General features: G+C 33.0%; 1 protein-coding gene across 6 annotated transcripts in view; it reads left to right on the forward strand.

The window, feature by feature from the left end:
* Window positions 1-18331, forward strand: part of KCNT2 (potassium sodium-activated channel subfamily T member 2) — a 344584-nt gene that overhangs the window by 183975 nt on the left and 142278 nt on the right. For all 6 annotated transcript variants that reach the window (XM_082703085.1, XM_082703087.1, XM_082703086.1 and 3 more), the window contains exon 13: window positions 6641-6749. In XM_082703085.1, the coding sequence (XP_082559211.1) occupies window positions 6641-6749 (109 nt within the window). The remainder of the gene's footprint in view (window positions 1-6640; window positions 6750-18331) is intronic.

Genomic DNA, 18331 nt, shown 5'->3' on the forward strand with positions numbered 1-18331 from the left:
TTATAAAACAATGCATTTGAGTTGTGTTTCAGAGAGATTTGTTTTCCAGTGGCTGCAAGATTTTTTACTCATATGAATGCTGTACCTATGTTGTTTAGCTGCCTATAAATTGGGATCAAATTTATTTACATATGTTATTTTAAGATTCAGAATTCAGTTTACTTGACCCTAAAAAAATGTGTTCAGTAGATAAGTTAGCAAAATATACTCAAAATATAAAAAAATGTATCATTTTTAAGTGCTATAGATATATTTTATAAACTAAAAACTGACTTGAAAGTGACCTTTGATCAGACTAATGTCTTAACCATTTTCTGAGTCATAGACTATATTTGAGAATCTAATGAAAACTACAAGTTCTCATGGAGAAGGAGGAAACTATTTATGTATAAAAATTTCATCTGAAATCTCTGGTTTCTTTTATGGGTCATTTGGAGTTCAGGAAAGATCCTTGTCATGGGTAAAGTGATATATTTTAGATCCTTAGAACACCAACAAATGAATAATTTTTAGCTATTTCAAGTTATAAAAGTTGACTTATGTAAGATTATTTTAGCCAATTAATTTTTAGATTAACTGACTTCAGATAAAATATTCTGCTTTCACAGTAGAATAAACACGATGACTCAATATGTTACCTTCCTTTATTGTTTAGACTGCTCATTCCAAAGTTGTCATGGTGGATACTTTTACTTTTTGGTTACAGTTAAGTTTGGAGTATCTTATTTCAGGTTGAATTTTGTCAGCAAGGAAAAAAAAAAGATCAATATCATTCTCCGTTGTAGAAGAATGAATTAAAAATCTTGTTTCTGTGCTGGTTTTATTATGTGTGTTAGCAAATACTTATTTTCTATGTAACGTTTATGCTATTGTACACTTCCCTTGTTTCCTTTTTCCTTACTTAATGCTCCACTCACAGGATTATAGGTTCTTGTTGGTAGGGCACAATGCATGAATAAAACAAGGAAGATTTATGAGCTTTTAGGATCAGTGCTTCATCCAACTATCCACTGACTTGACATATTTACTGTTTTCTCTATGCCTGATGCTGCTTTACCTTGTCTCATTTAATGTTCACATTATCCCTATGAAGTCCATATGTTTTTTCCTGCTCATCTTTGAAAAGCAAATGAAAGCTCGGTATTAGAGATACACTTTGGATGAATGAAGCATAAAACATGGCCCTTGTTTTCTTAGAGTTTACAGTTTAGTGGGGATCCACATTTTAAAAAGGTGGGTTAACACTATGATGGGCAAACACAGAATACAATGGGAGTGGCTGGTGTGGACGTTAGTTGGGAGAAGAGGGTCTGCCAGAATAAATGACAGAAGTTCTGTTTCCCGTCAGAAGTCCTGGAGGCTCAACAGTGGAGAATACACTGGAATAATGAGTGCCAAGGCTGGGAAGTAATTTGGGGACAGTTTAATAAAGAGTCTTGTAAGCCTTGCTAAGAAGTTTAGACTTGATGCTAAGAGTAAAGAAAGTCACTGCAGGGTTGTCAGTAGCCAAATATCCAAACAGATTGTCATTTGAAAGAGCAGTAAATCTGATAAAAACACAGAATTAGTAACAAATATAAAACTTGAAATGGACTGATATGGAGGCTGTTGCTTTCACTCCAAGTCTGAAGAGACAACTGTTCAGAGTCAGGTTGGAGAGAAGTAGATATATTCTAGCAATACTTAGAAGGTGTCATCAACAAGACTTGAGGACTGATTGAATGCAGGCGTATGAGGGGTGGAGGAGTTCAGGATTTGGTGCTGGTAAAAATCCATCTCCAGGCAAGGAAGCATTACCAGCAGGAAGATGAGTTCAATTTGGGGTAAGAAAGCCAATGGGCAATTAGTGTCACAGATGCCTGGGGAGAAAATTTTAGGGGGCCAGTGGTCTACATGTCACATGGTGCCAAATTCAGTTGAAATGAGAAAAGCAAGCTGTCTACATCAACTTTACAAATGTAATTGAACATTTTGTCCTGAGAATTAGATTTGTTTAGTAACTTAAACTCATGCAGTTTGTAAATTCTACAGCAAAATTAGAGCCCTAAAACTGTGACTCTAAAGTTCAAACTTTGCATGCTTACATTTTTTTTAATACATTATTTATTTTTTTTTTCAGCAGTTTTGGGTTTACGGAAGAATTGAGCAAAAAACAGAGAGAATTTCCACCATCCATTCTCCCCAGTTTCCACTGTTATTAGCATCTGACATTAGTTCAGTACAATTGTGACAATTAGCAAATATTTATACATTATTAATTAAAGTCCATGGTTTACATTAGGGTTTACTCTTCACTTTGTGCATTTTATGGGTTTTGACCAATGTATAGTGGAGTTTGTCCATCATTACAATATCCTACAGAATACTTTCACTGCTTAAAAATCCTCTGTACTCCATCTATCCATCATAACTTCTTATACTCTCCCCCATGACAAGCGCCTCAACAACCACTGATCTTTTTATGCTTTCTAAGGTATTCAGCCCTTTTTTTTTTTTTTTAAGATTTTATTCATTTATTTGAGAGAGAGTGTGTGTGTGTGTGCTCTGGGAGGGGCAGAGGGAGAGGGAAAGAGAGTCTTAGGCAGACTCCATGCAGAGACTCACTTGGCATTCCATCTCATGACCCTGAGATCACAACCTGAACTGAAACTAAGAGATGCTTGATGGACTCTGCCACCCAGGCATCTCGGTCTGCAGCCTAAGTCAGCCCTCTTTCATTTAGCAATATGCATTTGAGTTTTCTCCCATGTCTTTTCATGGCTGGAGAGCTCATTTCTCTTTACTGTTGAATAATATTCTATTGTCTGGATATACCTGTTTGTTCTATCCATTCATCTATTGAAGGACAGCTTGGTTACTTCCAAGTTTTTGCAATTATGAATAAGATTGCTGTGAACTTTCAAGTGCAGGTTTTGGGTAGATAAATCATTCGGGTAAATACCAAGGAGCACAATTGCTGGATTATATAATAAGGCTATGTTTTGTTTTATAAGGAACTGTAGACTGTCTTCCAAAGCTGCTGAATGATTTTGCATCCCCACCAGCAGTGAATGACTCTTTCTACTGTCCCACATCCTCACTAGTATTTGGTGTCATCAGTATTTGGGATTTTAGTCATTCTAATAATTGTGTGGTAGTATTTCATTGTTGTTTTAGTTTGCAATTCTCTGTTGACATATGGTGTTAAGCATCTTTTCATATGCTTATCTGTCACCTGTGTATCCTCTTTGGTGAGGTATCTGTTCAGATCTTTTGCTTATTTTCAAATTGAAGGCTTTTTTCCCCCTTCTTATCACTTCTTTTATCAGTAACATTATTTTATTTTATTTGTTTATTTATTTTTAAAGATTTTATTTACTTATTTGAGATAGAGTGAGAGAGAGAGATAGGGACAGAGGGAGAGGGAGAAGCAAACTTCCTAATGAACAGGGAACCCTATGTGGGCCTCGATCCTAGGACCCCAAGATCATGACCTGTGATGGAAGGCAGATGCTTAACCAACTGAGCCACCCAGGTACCCCATTTTATTTTTTTTTTTAAGATTTTATTTATTTATTTGAGAAAGAGCAGGGGAGGGGCAGAGTGAGAGGAAGAGAGAGAATCTCAAGCAGACTCCACAGTGAGTGTGAAGCCTGACTCAGGACTTGATCCCACAACCCTGAGATCATGACCTGAGCTGAAATCAAGAGTTGGATGCTTAACTGACCCAGCCATCCAGGTGCCCTCTCTCCTAAATTGCTTATGGTTGGATCTTAGTTTTGTTTTTCTAATTTTCTTTATATTCTAATATGTTTAGTTCATTAACATTTAGTACCATCATTTATATAATTGGATGTAGGTCTAACTAAATTGTTTCCTGTATCTCCCTACCAATTCATGTTCCTCTGTTTTCTCTTTTTTACTTTTATTATTATTTGATTTTTTTGAGGAATTCAAGTTTAATATGCCTATTGGCTTTTTAGAAATTATCTTTTGAAATTTTTTTAGTGACAACTCTAGGGACTACACTACACAGGCTTAACTCTTCACAGTCTGCTTCATGTTAATATTGCACAATTTACTTATTTTTTACAATTGCAGAATTTTTTGAGGTTAGAAACTTTGTACTTATTCTACTATTATTTTTATACATATCAAATTCTACAAGATGATACTATAAAGTTTTCTTTGTAAAGGTATATATATTTTTAAAGAAAAAATCTATCTTTGTTCTCTCAGATATTACTCATTTTTGATAGTCTTCTTTGATAACTGAAGTTCTAACTTTGCCTCTGGTATCATATCCCTTTAGCATAAGGACATTTCTTATAATTTTCTTATAGTATGATGCTGATGACAACACGTTTTTAAGCAATAATTGAAAAAGTCCTGTATTTCATCTCTTTGAAGGATTTTTCTCTATGAAATGATGACTTAATAGTTTTTTTTTCCCCCTCTTCGTTCTGGAGTTTAGGATATTGTTTCACTGTCCCCTGGTTTCCATGGTTTCTGATGAGAATTCTTGGCCATACAACTGTTTTTCTTTGGCTGCTTTCAAAATATTATATTTACCATTGACTTTCAATAATTAGACTACAGAATGCTTGGGTGTGGTAAATTTTTTTTGTTTATGTGGTTTGGGATTCTCTGAGCTCCTTGAATTTGGAAAATTATGCCTTTAACAAAATTGGTAAGTTTCCAGCCACTATTTCTTCAAATCATTTTCTGTTCTATTTTCTCTTTTGTGTTCTTCCTGGAAATCCAATTACATTATATAAGACATTTTTACATCGTTGCACAAGTCCCTGAACTCTGTTCCTTTTCCATCCCTCTTCTCTTTGTTTTTCAAATTCAATAAATTCTGTTGATCTATGGTCAAGTTCACTGACTCCTATGTCATCCCCATTCTACTTCACAGACCATCCAGTGAATATGTTTTGCTGATATTTGAGCTTTTTGTTTAATTTTAAAAATATATCCCATTCCTTTACTGAGTTTTTTTCTATTTATTTTGACCATATTTGCTTTACCTCAGTGATGATACTTTTATTCACTTTTTTAAAGCCCTAGTCTGATAATTCAAACATCTAGATCATCTAAAGGCTAATGTTTATTGGACTTTGTTTTTTTTCCCCATGAAATTAACAATTAGATCACATTTTTCTGGCACTTCATATACTGAATAATTTTGCAATGTATTCTGGTTATTATATTATGTTGTGAAGCTTGTGTATTTCCTGTGTTTCTCCAAAGAGTGTTGACATTCTTATTTTGGCAAGCAGTTAATTTAGTTCACTAGAATGCAAACTCTATCACCCTCATAGTTGGCAGTGATTCAAATCTCCCTTGAGATTGCTCTTATTCTGTCCCAGGCATGCGTGGTTTAGAGGTTTGCTGATGTCATATAAATTTATATGCAGAATTTGTGACTTCTCTTCTCCGCCCCTCCCTTTTCTGGGATTTCCTACTCATCCAGAATAATGTTTAGCCAAATACCTGGGCACCTCATGGCCCAGCCAAGTTGACACATAAAATTAACTGTCTCAGTGTATCAGGTTCATCATCATGCTTTGAGACTTTCCCTGCAAGACACACATTGTCCACTTATCTAGTTAAGGAATTCTGAGTACACTTCATCAACTTTCATACCAACCACTGACAGCAGCTTCTTTCTGCATTTCTGTAAACAATCTCTCATATCTACTTGTATTTTTACTTATCCTTTTCTTTCCCTAACATTGTCAAATAGAACTTTCTGTGATGATGCAGATGCTTAAATCTGCAGTGTCCCATATAGTTTTGAATTAGCCACAGACAGCTTTGAGCACTGGAAATGTGGATCATCTGATAGGGAAATGGAATTCTTAACTTTAGTTAATTTAAATTTAGACAGCCCCGTGTGGCTAATGAGTACCATATGGACAGCGTACCCTTGAACAGGATTTTGTTTTCTTTTTCAAAATATATTGGCTAACTGATACATTTCTCAGATAATTTGCTTTGATATACTTAGTTAATTAAATAATAATTTATGGGGTCACAGTTTGTGTAACATTAATGTTAAGCATTTTTTTTATTCCTTTTCTCAGTCCTAGAAGCTTTTTTAAAACTTTTTTTTTTGTATCTGAAAGTTACTGATCTCTTCTAACACACACACACACACACACACACACTCATAGAGTCAAAAATCCTTTTACTGCTATACAAAAATAAATAAATAGAATGGTGTGTTTTTACATGCATGGTCACTGTAATCATTCTCCTTTTGCCAAGCTTCCTAAGCATGTTAAAATTGTTATAAATTTGCATTTTTTCCATGGAAACTGTTAACAGACTATTAGTTGTATTGTATTTCTGAAGCCTCTGCCCCTCAATTATTTCTAAGAAAATTACTTTTAAGTTTGTCAAGAAATTTTCCTCCTAATCTCTGCTAATTTTCTAAGAGCTGGTAATTAACATTGATTGAATTAGGTATTGTTACTCTTCTTTATAGAAATAATAAGAATCTTTAAAAATAAGTCCTTGCAATTCGTTATTTTGTATGTTTAATGTTAAACTGTGGATGTGACCATTTAATTTAACACACCAATTGAAGATTTTTACTTTATATATTACAAATTTTTCAATTTATTTCATGATCTTTTGATATTTATCATTTCAGGACCACCAAACAATTTTGAGAGCATGGGCTGTAAAAGATTTTGCTCCAAATTGTCCTTTGTATGTCCAGATATTAAAGCCTGAAAATAAATTCCATATCAAATTTGCTGGTAAGTTTAGTCTCAAATGAGATACTTTGAATTTCCTCCAACTATGATAGTAAGAGTTATGTCTCTGAAATTAGTGGCAACTTAATATATATATTCATGATTGCATAGAATAGAAGGATTTCTTTTTGTCATCTACTTGTTAAGAGAGAATTTATTTACTTTAAAAATGTCCAGGTAATATTTTGGGGGTGAAAATTTTTTCTTCTTTTATAATTTGGTGATTTAATCAATTGAATTTACTGGACACCTTGGTATGACTATAAATAGATTAGCACTTACAGTTTTATCCATAACATAGACGCAGGTCTTGAATGTTGCAGCCATTAATTTATACTATGTTTACACATAAATAGGTAGTGCTTTGTTATAAATAGTATCTACCTATCTTTGTTATGGATAGGCGGTGCTCTGTTATAGATTACTTAATACATTTGTAAGCTTAGCATGCATTAGAGTAAAATTAAAATATATTGTAATGTTAAAATATATTCAGGTATATTAAAATATATTTATTTGGAGATAATAAATTTATTTGAAGATTTATTTGGAGATAATATAGATTTTGAAAACATTTCAAGAAAAACATACATGTGAGTTTTTTAAAGTCATTTCATATGACTTTGTTTCATATACTTTAAACTGTCATTTCATATACTTTAAACTGTTAAGAAATTGAACAGTAAGATCATACTTTATTTTTTTCTTAAATGTTTCCATAGGAACTAATTTTGATCCAGGAAATAGCTTATGTACATTGAAAAAAATGACATCCTTGTTTTTTTTTGTTTTTTTTTTTTTTTAGTATTTCACCCTAATAATTTAAAGTTGCAAACATCATTAAAATGCAAATCATTTTAACTATGTGTTAACAAATGTATTTCTTCATCTGTGTTTATATATCTTAAAATGCTTACCTATTCACATGTGATATTTAAATGAAAAATTATAAACACTAAGAAATTTCTAAATACCAAGAAAACCATGAAATTGTTGCAATTTAGTTTGCTGTTTTTTATCTTTTACTTTTGATTTTAATGACATCAGTTTACTAAAAATGTATGGCAAACAAAGCAATGGCTCTTAACTGTGGCTGCATCTTAGTATCTGTTTGAACGTTTGTTTTAAGTACAAATACTAATTTAAATGATTTGTGATGATGGGGGCTATGATTTTGTTTTGTTTTTTAAAAAAAAACCTGTTCCCTAAACTGAAAATTAAAAATAAGAACACCTCCTTTGTAAGTGGCTTTGTGAAATTTAATGGAAAATACATGTAAATTCTACATCTACTACCTGTTACATATGTAATTAGCTTTCAAGAAATGCCAATTGTTTATCTAAAAGACCTTTGCAACTAAGCTGCCTTCTTTTTATTATTATCTAGTAAAAGGAATATTTTTTAAAGATTTTTATTTATTTATTTGACAGAGAGTGAGATCACAAGTAGGCAGAGAGGCAGGCAGAAAGAGAGGGAAAGTGGGCTCCCCGCCAAGCCAATAGCCCGATGTGGGGCTTGATCCCAGGACCCCAAGATCATGACCTGAGCCGAAGGCAGAGGCTTAACCCCCTGAGCCACCCAGGCACTCCCAAAAGGAATATTATTGTAAAATTTTTATCATGCCTGATAATGACTTAACATGAAATTATTTTAAGGAAGGCAGCAATGACATAAGTCCTAAAAATGTGAATTTAAATTTGAGTGCCATCACTTAAGATTTAGATAGCCAAGTTAGTATTCTGAACCCTATTTTTCTCTTCTGTTAATTTATGTTATTGTATGTATGAGGTCTCTATTTCATTGGTTAAGATTATCAGTAAGGAAATAATATCTGAAACATATTAGGTGATCAATAAATGGATACCAGATGTGGATCCCAAAACAATATGTAGTTTGGGAAGACAAATTATAATTTTTAATGTGTTATAACTAAGATTCAGAATAGATTTAATTCTTTTCCCTATCCCTAGATAGGTTTACAACAGATAGATCAAATTCATGGGAATATTCCACCTTTACAAATAAAAAATTACAAAGACTATTTACATTAATTCTCTTTCATATTCTTACCTTGCCATTATTTTGATAAGTTCATTGAAATGAATGTGATAGTTAAAAGTTCTATCCTGATAATTTGTCACAATATTTCTTATTTATGACACCTGCTGAAATTCCTTTTAATGACATCTGTCTTCTTTTAGGTTGAGATTACAACATCTCAGAAGAACTCTTTTTTTAATATTATAAAAAGTAAAAGCATCCTACTTTCATTAAAATGTCATAAAATAGTTTGGAATGATCTATGAGACTCTTAAACCAATATAATATATTTCACATCTCAGCCTGAGGTTAAAAGATTAGACTTTACCTTTCAAAAGACAGTATATCAAGCTGGCACTTAGTTTGTATGGTAGATTGTTAAGATAATGGTCTTCAATGAACCATGTTCCCTGTGTCTGTCCGGTGTTGATGGGATCTTGCAGTTTATTCCATGAAGAGGTGAAATTTAGTTCTCTACTCCTTGAATACAGGCTGGTTTTGTGACTGTGACCAGAATGTGTCCTGGGATTGAGGCATAGGTTGGGCTTCCTGCTTAGTAAGGTGTCTGCTTCTCTCTCTCTCTCTTTCTCTCTCTCTCTTTCTTTCTGTCTCTCTCCATTTGCCCTTCCCCACTGTTGGTTCTATCCCTCAAATAAACAAGTAAAATCATAAGGAAAAAAAAAAAAAGAATCCCAGCTTAGCCTCCCTAAGGATGGAAAATCACATGGGAAGTGACGCTTATCCATCCCAGGCTCCCCACCTCTCTAGCTCCTAACTTACCCACAGTCAACCCAGAGAGTCATGCTGACCTACAGAATTTTGAGAAATAAAAGTATTGGTTGCTCAAAGTTAATGAGTTTTGTTTGTAGTTATCTATTACTTGGCAATAGATATCTAATATCATTTGTAACAAAATAATAATTGCTTTAATCTTAAACCAACATTCATTTGATAATATTCACAATATTTTTGTCTTTGCATTCTTGTGAGTGTTAAATAGTACAATTCCAATTATACAGGATATAAAATGAGATCATTTTATTTCTGTTTATTTAAATAACCTCTTCATACATGCTAAATTATAGAACTACTGCCATGTCTAAAATTTATATTTTTTTAAAAAATAAATCCATGGTTTTAAAAGATGAAAAGAAGAAACATCAAAATTTGAGTTATGAGTATATAAAAATTAAAAAGTAAAAATAATATAGTGATCTAGCAGCTAGTACTTTATGCACATTTATCAGTCATATCATATATGGATCCTTTTCTTCTGAACAAAATGACTATACTCATTAAACTGTTGAGTTGTTGCAATATCATTTGAATGAATTATTATATTATTGATTAAAATAGTCTTCTACACTTTGATGAGAGTTATAGGAGAGATGTCTTTATGGGCATGATTTCAGCAGCAGAAAAGATATGTTCTTAACCTATTTTACTGAGAGAGAAAAATAAAAATAGTAAGTCTGGAGATAGGAAATATATTCGGTAGCATAATGGCTATGATACAGAATTTGTGAATGTAAACCACTACAAGTCTTACAGAGATTCAATAACATAAAAATATACTTCATAGATAATTTGATTATTTTAATCACCACAGATTTCCTAAGAAGAAAATAAACTCAAACTGGCTCATAGAAATTTTACTTTCAGCGATTTTCCTTTTTATGATAAATTTGTCAAAGTAAAGAGTTCGATAGCACAAATCCTGGAATGAAACTATCCTCAGTCAAATTTCAATTCTACTGTATAGTAACTACATGACCTCGGGCTTCTTAATTTCTCTCAGCTTGAGTTCTTTGATATATAAAGTGTGAATAATAAGAGTAACTATCTCTTAGCGTTATTATAATTAAAAAAATACTCAAAAGAACATCAGTCACCAGTAATTGGTACCTATCAAATTGAGGATTTTCATGAATCTTGAGTACCTATTTCTCATCTTCCTAACAAATCTATATTACCTTTATTTCCAGGAAAAGTGATTGAGCATTTCTCATGATGTCTTACAGCTTATTATAGACATTCAAAAAACACATAGCTCTCAGTTTGCACATATCTTCCAGAGAGTAGAAAAAAAAAGATCTTTTCCCAACTCATTTTATGAGGCTGACCTAGCCATGATACAAAACTTATTAAGGATAACATGAGAAATGATTAGAAACCAATTTAATTGATTAACATAGTTGAAAAATTATCTAAAATACATTGGCAAAATTATCAAAGTAATGTATTTTAAAAAATAATATATCATCACCAATTGAAGTTATTCCAGAAATAGATCATCATGTCAAAAGAAAAATAAAATTTAATGGATACAAAAAAAGCTTTTGAGAGAGAATTTAGTATCCCATTTACAATCTGAAAAAGAAGAAAAAGAAAGAAAGCAAAAGTGTTAGAAAGCTACGGAGAAAATATACCTTAGCCTAACGAAAATCATCTGCACAGTAACCTAGAGGTAAAAAAAGAATATTTAATGACCACCTATTGAAAGTCTGCCTTTAAGGTTAGGTACAAACAGGGATGCTTACCAAAACCACTTTAACTCAGTGCTTTCCTGGAAATCCTAAGGAGTGCATTAAGACTACAAAAATAGATAAAAGGAGTAAGCAGTGGAAAGCTAGATATAAAATTGCCATATTATTTAAATAAGATTTTCTACAGTATTCCCTACATAATTTTTCCTTAGGGAACCTCATTTATTTCTATGATTTCCAAAATTAAATCTCTCCCTCAGTATTCACTCTGAGGTTCAGTCTTGTATCTCTAACTCTATAGTCAGTATCTCTTATTAGGTTTCTAACAGCTGTCTCAAAATTAAGATATCTGGAAGTATGTATTGATTTTCCCTGACTTTAAATCTGTTTCTATCCCATACTTCTCAACACCATCTACTTAGAACTCAAGCCAAAATCCATGAATCATTCTTTGATCATTTGCATGCAGTCCATCAAGTGCTATAGGTTAGACTCCTCGAGAATCCCAGGTTTACTCACTGACACAACCCAGGTTTATCCCATGATCAGGGCTGTGTCAAAACACTCCCCTTGTCTTCTTTCCTGGGTATCCATGAGTTCTGCCCAGAAACCTACTGCTGGTCTTCATGTTCCCCAGCACATTTGCAGTAGTGGTTACCATTTGTGTGCTATAGTAGGCTGCTACATCTTATAGTAGGCTGCTACATCTTCGTGCCTTCCATGGCAGCTTGAATTCAATAGTTTCCTCTTTCCAGTACATTAATGCCAGCATTCTTTCACCGTATCATTATTTTTAAAAGATCCTCTCTTGTGGATTATTTTTTTGTCAACCTCTGTAGAACAAAAGTCAAATGGTACTATAGCTTTGGTTGTGTTAAATCTCTTTTCCAGTGAGAAATATTTTTTATCAATACAATTCTTTTTTAAGAAGTGGCAGTTGGTACTGAAACATAGGAAGAAGTAATGGCAGTGTTCCATAGCTGTGATTAATATAAAAATGTGGTTTTGTAACATCTTGTATTCTCTGACAGCCTCTTGTGGGACTAGCAATTCTAGTAAAGTCTCTCCAAGGTCATATATCTGAACAGAAATCACCTAGAAAAAAAGGGTTCCACATTGTTGAGCCCTTCACAAATATTCTCCTCTTAGTGGCAAAATCAGGATGAAAAAAGCAAAATATTATAATAGTCCAGCTCAGACGTGTTTCTATAGACTAAATTTTAATCAAAATAAAACCAAACCCTTATCTCTTTCTTAACTCTATATTCCAGAAATCATTAAAAAAGAAACAAAACACTAAAACAAAAGAAACATAAGGAAAAATGTACTTTATTAGGAACTCTTTTATTGAAAAACCTTGAATGAACTTAAAGAATAAACTGAGCTCTCCAATTAGTCGAATCTAAAAGAAGTTGCTGTTTGTCTCCTTGTCAGACGAAATTACTCAGAAAATCAGTGGGAGATGAATCCCGGTTATATGAGTAAACCGATTGCTAAATTTAGGTTGCCACTCTATCTTTACCTCCCAGAAAAAGGGTTATATCATCTGTGGGTGCATATTCAATTGCATTTTATTTGTCAACTAATTTTTTTTCAACATACTGGGTCCTTGAAAATTTTCTATCTCTTTTGAACAGATGTACAAAGACATAAAAATCAAATTGTTAAATTTTCACCCACACGTGGTAGGGAAGAATGTTAAATATCAATTTATAAATAAATTTGTCTGAGTAGAAAATGTAAAAGTCAGAGTAAAGACTTTAAAAATCTCTTTGTAAATTGTGAGTTTTCTATAAATTTTATTGTCCATGCTTTGACTATGGTATTTCATAAGTAACAGATTTTGAATTAACGTTCATGAATGAAAGGAAGAATCATACCTCAATAGTAAAGTGTTGACTGAATGAAATTTTCTCTACTTCACAACTAAAACATGCCTAGAAGAATGATTCATTATACTAGAGCAGTAGCAGTTCTGGGAATTAAAAAAAAAAAAAAAAATTAAGAAGATTTCAATTGCAATACAAATTAGAGTATAGACAAGAGTATTTTTTACAATATCATTGATAGTACTGTACAAATATATTTCCTATTGTAGGTAGTTGTGACTACCATTATTTAAAAATATTGTTTGAAATACACACACGTGTTCATCTGTGAATATGCATGCACACACACGAATCTTGGGGAAATGATGTGACTAAAAATGAAGGCCTTGTCTCATTTTGCTGAAACACAAGACATCCCAATGCTTCCCTTTTTTTCTAGACAAGAGTGGAAAATATTTCCAAGTAATATAAATATTGGAAATTATGTTAGCTGTTTCTAAATAACATACGTATGTGCAATGCTTGACTTTCACCAAGTGGTAAGGTGTGAGTTTTTCCTGCTGAATAATTTCTTCATTTCCCATATAACACCCACGTAGATATCAGTTTAAATTTCATTCTTACAACCTACTTAAGAACATAATGCTTTGAATTCCTACAATTTCAAAAGATGAAATACCCCAACTTTGAAAATTCTCCATTTTTGGATAAAAATATTCTCTTTGATGTTTGTGTTATTGCAGAGATCAACAGAAGCCACTTAACCTAAGGCCATGTTCAAGACCAGCAAAATTTAGAGAGTCTTAAAATTTTTTCTTTCTCCGCTACTTTTTACTTTATAAAAAAATCAAATATGCATCTTAAAAATTATACAATGAAAACTTGTATTCCCTTCATTTACATTCAGTAATTAGCAGTTTCCCACATTTGCTTAATCTTCTCTTCACACACACACACACACACACACACACACACACGTGTGCACATGCACACACATGTACACACACATTTTAACTTCAGCGTGCTTTTCCGAGGAATGACATTCTACTATATACCCAGCATAACATTTTCATGCCTAAGAGGGTCAGATATTTTCATGTGTCATTTGTATTTAAATGTTGGCAGTCATCCCCAAGATGTCTTTTATAATTGCATTTTTACAATTCAGTATTAAATCAGTATTTGGAGGTATTTGGGTGGCTCCGTCTGGTTAGTGTCTGCCGTCTGCTTAGGTCATGATCTCAGGGTCCTGAGATGGAGCCCCCAGTTAGGCTCCCCACTCAGCAATGCTTGCCCCATTCCCTCTGACCCTCCCCTTGCTTGTGCTCTTCTCTCTTTCTCTTTTACTCTCTCTCTCTCTCAAATAAATAAATAAAAGCTTTAAAAAATAAAAAACAAAAAAAATTAATATCTCATTTTTCATTGCACTTGCTTTTTCATTTTTTTTAGATAGAAGATTAGTATAGACAGGAATGAGCCTTCCCATATACCCTTCGCATCACACAGCTTCCCAGGATGTTAATTTCTTATATAAGTATATCCATTTAATCAAAAGTAAAAAATTAACATTGATGTGAATTATTTTTTAAGTGAAATATTATCTTGTCCTTCATTCCTCCTAGCAAAAAAAAAAATCAATAACTTATTTGTTTTACTTTTTTTGTAGATATTAAAATTTTAATATGTGGGTCTATTGAATAGCCAAACCAGCTTTCTTGTTTGTTCTCTTTGACACTTGATGACATTGCCATTGAACATTAGTATTTCAAGCCATTTTCTTGTGGACCACTTAAAATTGAATTAACTCAAAGCATCTTTATATTTTTCTCCATTAATTTTCTTATAGTCTTGTTTTTCTCCAAGACTCAATTGCGTGATGCTGAAAACCAGAGTAGCATATTCCTTCAATGTTTGGAAAGTGCCAGGCATATTCTATTATAACCCAGATCGATGATTTTCCATCTCTGAAGTAGTTTCTTGATAACAATGATTAATAAAGAAGAACAGTTATATCCTCTTTCACTCTCATTTACTCATTCAAAACATTTTATTGAGTCCTACTGTGAACAATTTGTTAGTCTAGGTACTAGTGGTATAATGATTAAAAAAAAAAAAAAAAAAGATGGACTAGCTGTCTGTTCCAATTGCAGATTTTATTTTCTTTACCTCACCCCCCCCTTTTTTTAAGGTTTATTTATTTCAAAGAGAGTGAGAGAGTACGAGCAGGGAGAGGGACAAGCAGGCTCTGCTACTGAGCGGGGAGCCGGGTATGGGGCTTGATCCCAGGACCCTGGGATTATGACCTGAGCTAAAGGGAGACCCTTAACAACGGAGCCACCCAGGTTCCCCTACGTCACCCTTTTTTTAACCAGTGAGCCAGTGTACTTTTACATTCTGCACCCACTCGAACAGAGCCTGTTTTAGCCACATAGAGCTTAAGCTGTGACCTTATGATCTTCCTCCCCTGCCCTATCACCCTCCATATATACCAAAACTCAAGATTCCAATTATGTACTAGTTTCATCAGATTTTGACTGATGAATTTAGTCAATCTGACAGACCTATGTAGGTAAAGTTTTCATGACTTAATATAACATCTTTATTCCTGAAGTAATTACTTTTGTATTGAAAAGTCTCTTAAAATGAGGAATGAGATCCTAATACGAGGATAGTAAAATATCCCAACACTTTAATATTATCCTGGGATGTTTATTTAATATTGCCTCAAGACAGACTGCATGAGAACATACTGTGCACACACAAATGTGTGAAAGAGACTGTGAATTAGGCTTTACTAATGAATAGGAATGTTGCTGGAGAAGTAGGGAGTGACTGATGACAGTTAGAGGTAAAGGTATAATGTTTTAACCAGATCATAAAGTAGCTCCAGGGGAACCATGGAGTACAGTGGAGATGACACAAAGAGCCTCACAGGAGTGATTGTTTACTGAGCTATTAGGATGTCCAAGTGAGACCGACTGAGGGATTGAGCCAGATGATGGATGTGGAGAGTGAGAACAGATTCATGAATCATTTCAGATCTATTCTGTAGACCTAATAATCAATTGATTGTGGGAGAAAATCATTTTATTTTCTTTTTGCCACTTAATCTCTTTTTTGTATATCTTCCCATTTAATAGAAATTGTATTATAGTAGCTTACTAATGACTTTGAGTTGCTTAGATGTTTAATTCTAGAACAGAAGCTTCTCTTTTTGCTTTTCTTTCTTTCTTCTTTTTTTTTTTTTAGGTTTTGTTTTTGAATAATCTCTACACCCAACATGGGGCTGGAACTTACAGCTCCAAAATCAAGTGTCACATGCTCCATTGACTGAGCCAGGCAGGCACCCCTAGAATATGAATTTCTTAAATGCTTTGTATCCAGTGATAAGCACAGAGCTCGACTCACAGTATCTTATTACTAAAAGTATGCAGACTATAGTATATAAAAACTTATATACTTATAAAACTTATAAAAACTTATAGTATATAAGAACTATAGTATATAAAAACTTAAAAGATCCAGTAACAATGTTCAAAAGTAATACTATAATGCAGTAAAATTAAAATATGTGACAATATATGAAATAGTGAAAAGGGAAGAAAAATCTGTAGTTTTTCTTCATGTGTAGGGAAAACCCAGTTTTTTCCTACTGTGTTAGTCCCTTATCTGTCTCCTTCATTAGTCACGTAGTCACTAACATCTGTTTACACAATTACATGAAGGTTTCATGAAGAAATATTATGAGCTACACAAACATTTAAATTTTTTTTTAATTTTTTTTAAAGATTTTTATTTATTTATTTGACAGAGAGAGATCACAAGTAGGCAGAGAGGCAGGCAGAGAGAGAGGAAGGGAAGCAGGCTCCCTGCTGAGCAGAGAGCCTGATGTGGAACTTGATCTGAGGACCCTGAGATCATGACCTGAGCTGAAGGCAGCGGCTTAACCCACTGAGCCACCCAGGCGCCCTACACACAACATTTAAATAAAGGACCTCTATGGGGTGCCTGGGTGGCTCAGTGGGTTAAGCCTCTGCCTTCTGCTTAGGTCATGATCTCAGGGTTCTGGGATCGAGTCTCTCATTGGGCTCTCTGCTCAGCAGGGGACCTGCTTCCTCCTCTCTCTCCACCTGCCTCTCTACTTGTGATCTCTATTCAAATAAATAAATAAAATCTTTAAAAAAAAAAGTACCTTTATTTCAGTTTTATTTATTATAAGAATAAATGTAGAAAGAAGCAAAATGTCTAGCAATATGAGAATAGATATATGAGATATGTAGATGTGAGGTGTATATGTATTATCCAACCATAGTCCTTATTAGAAATTATATTAAAATGAAGGTCAGTATATATGGAATAAGATATGCAATTCCTTAAAGTAGGATAACAATTTTATTAATATAGTTCCCATATAATGAATTATATTTCATTTGTATATAGAAGCATTATACTAGCTAGAAGGTGGTTTTGCTGATAATAGTTGTTTTTAAATTTATTTATAGATTTTACATTTTTACATTTTATCCCACAAGGTCCAATTTATCAAGTATAATTAATGCCTTAAAAACATTTGTGAATGGTAATATGTAAGGACGGAGTGTGTTATTCACTTAATTATGACTGGGGGTTATGTTTTACAGACTATAATAATTTGTAGGAGCTGAAATTTCATTAGGGTGGTAAAAGATAATGTATGTAAATTTATGAAATTGTGCAATTAGCATATTGTTATATTTTATAACCTGTGACAAATGCCATTTAATATTTTAATATTATAACAGTTTCATTCGTGCCAAGTTCTCATTTAAGCCATTAGCTATTTTGTATCCTTATATTTATACAAACTAAAACTGAAGATAAATCAGTAGCTATTTCCTTCTTGAATGTTAACTCAGCTTCCAATGATGAGTGAAAAATAAGGCAAATTTAAAAAGTAATAACCATTTTTAAAAAATCACCAAGGTGAATGTAAAGAGCTGAGATGTTATTTCCAACAAATTTTGGAAGTGTATGTGTTTGAAAATAAGGAAAAGAAATTTGTAACATCTTGAAAATGTAGATTAATAATTTTGAGAAAATCCATTCCTCTGTGGATTGTGTGTATTCAACGTTCTCTGTTTTTCAGCTGACTACGACTCAGTCTTGTCCAGGACTAAAATAAATACGTACTTACATACATACCTATGTACATATATACATACTCAATATCATAAAAGAGGTTTTCTTGAAC

Source organism: Mustela nivalis (assembly GCF_964662115.1).
Source record: "Mustela nivalis genome assembly, chromosome: 16".
NCBI classification, from domain to species: Eukaryota; Metazoa; Chordata; class Mammalia; order Carnivora; family Mustelidae; genus Mustela; species Mustela nivalis.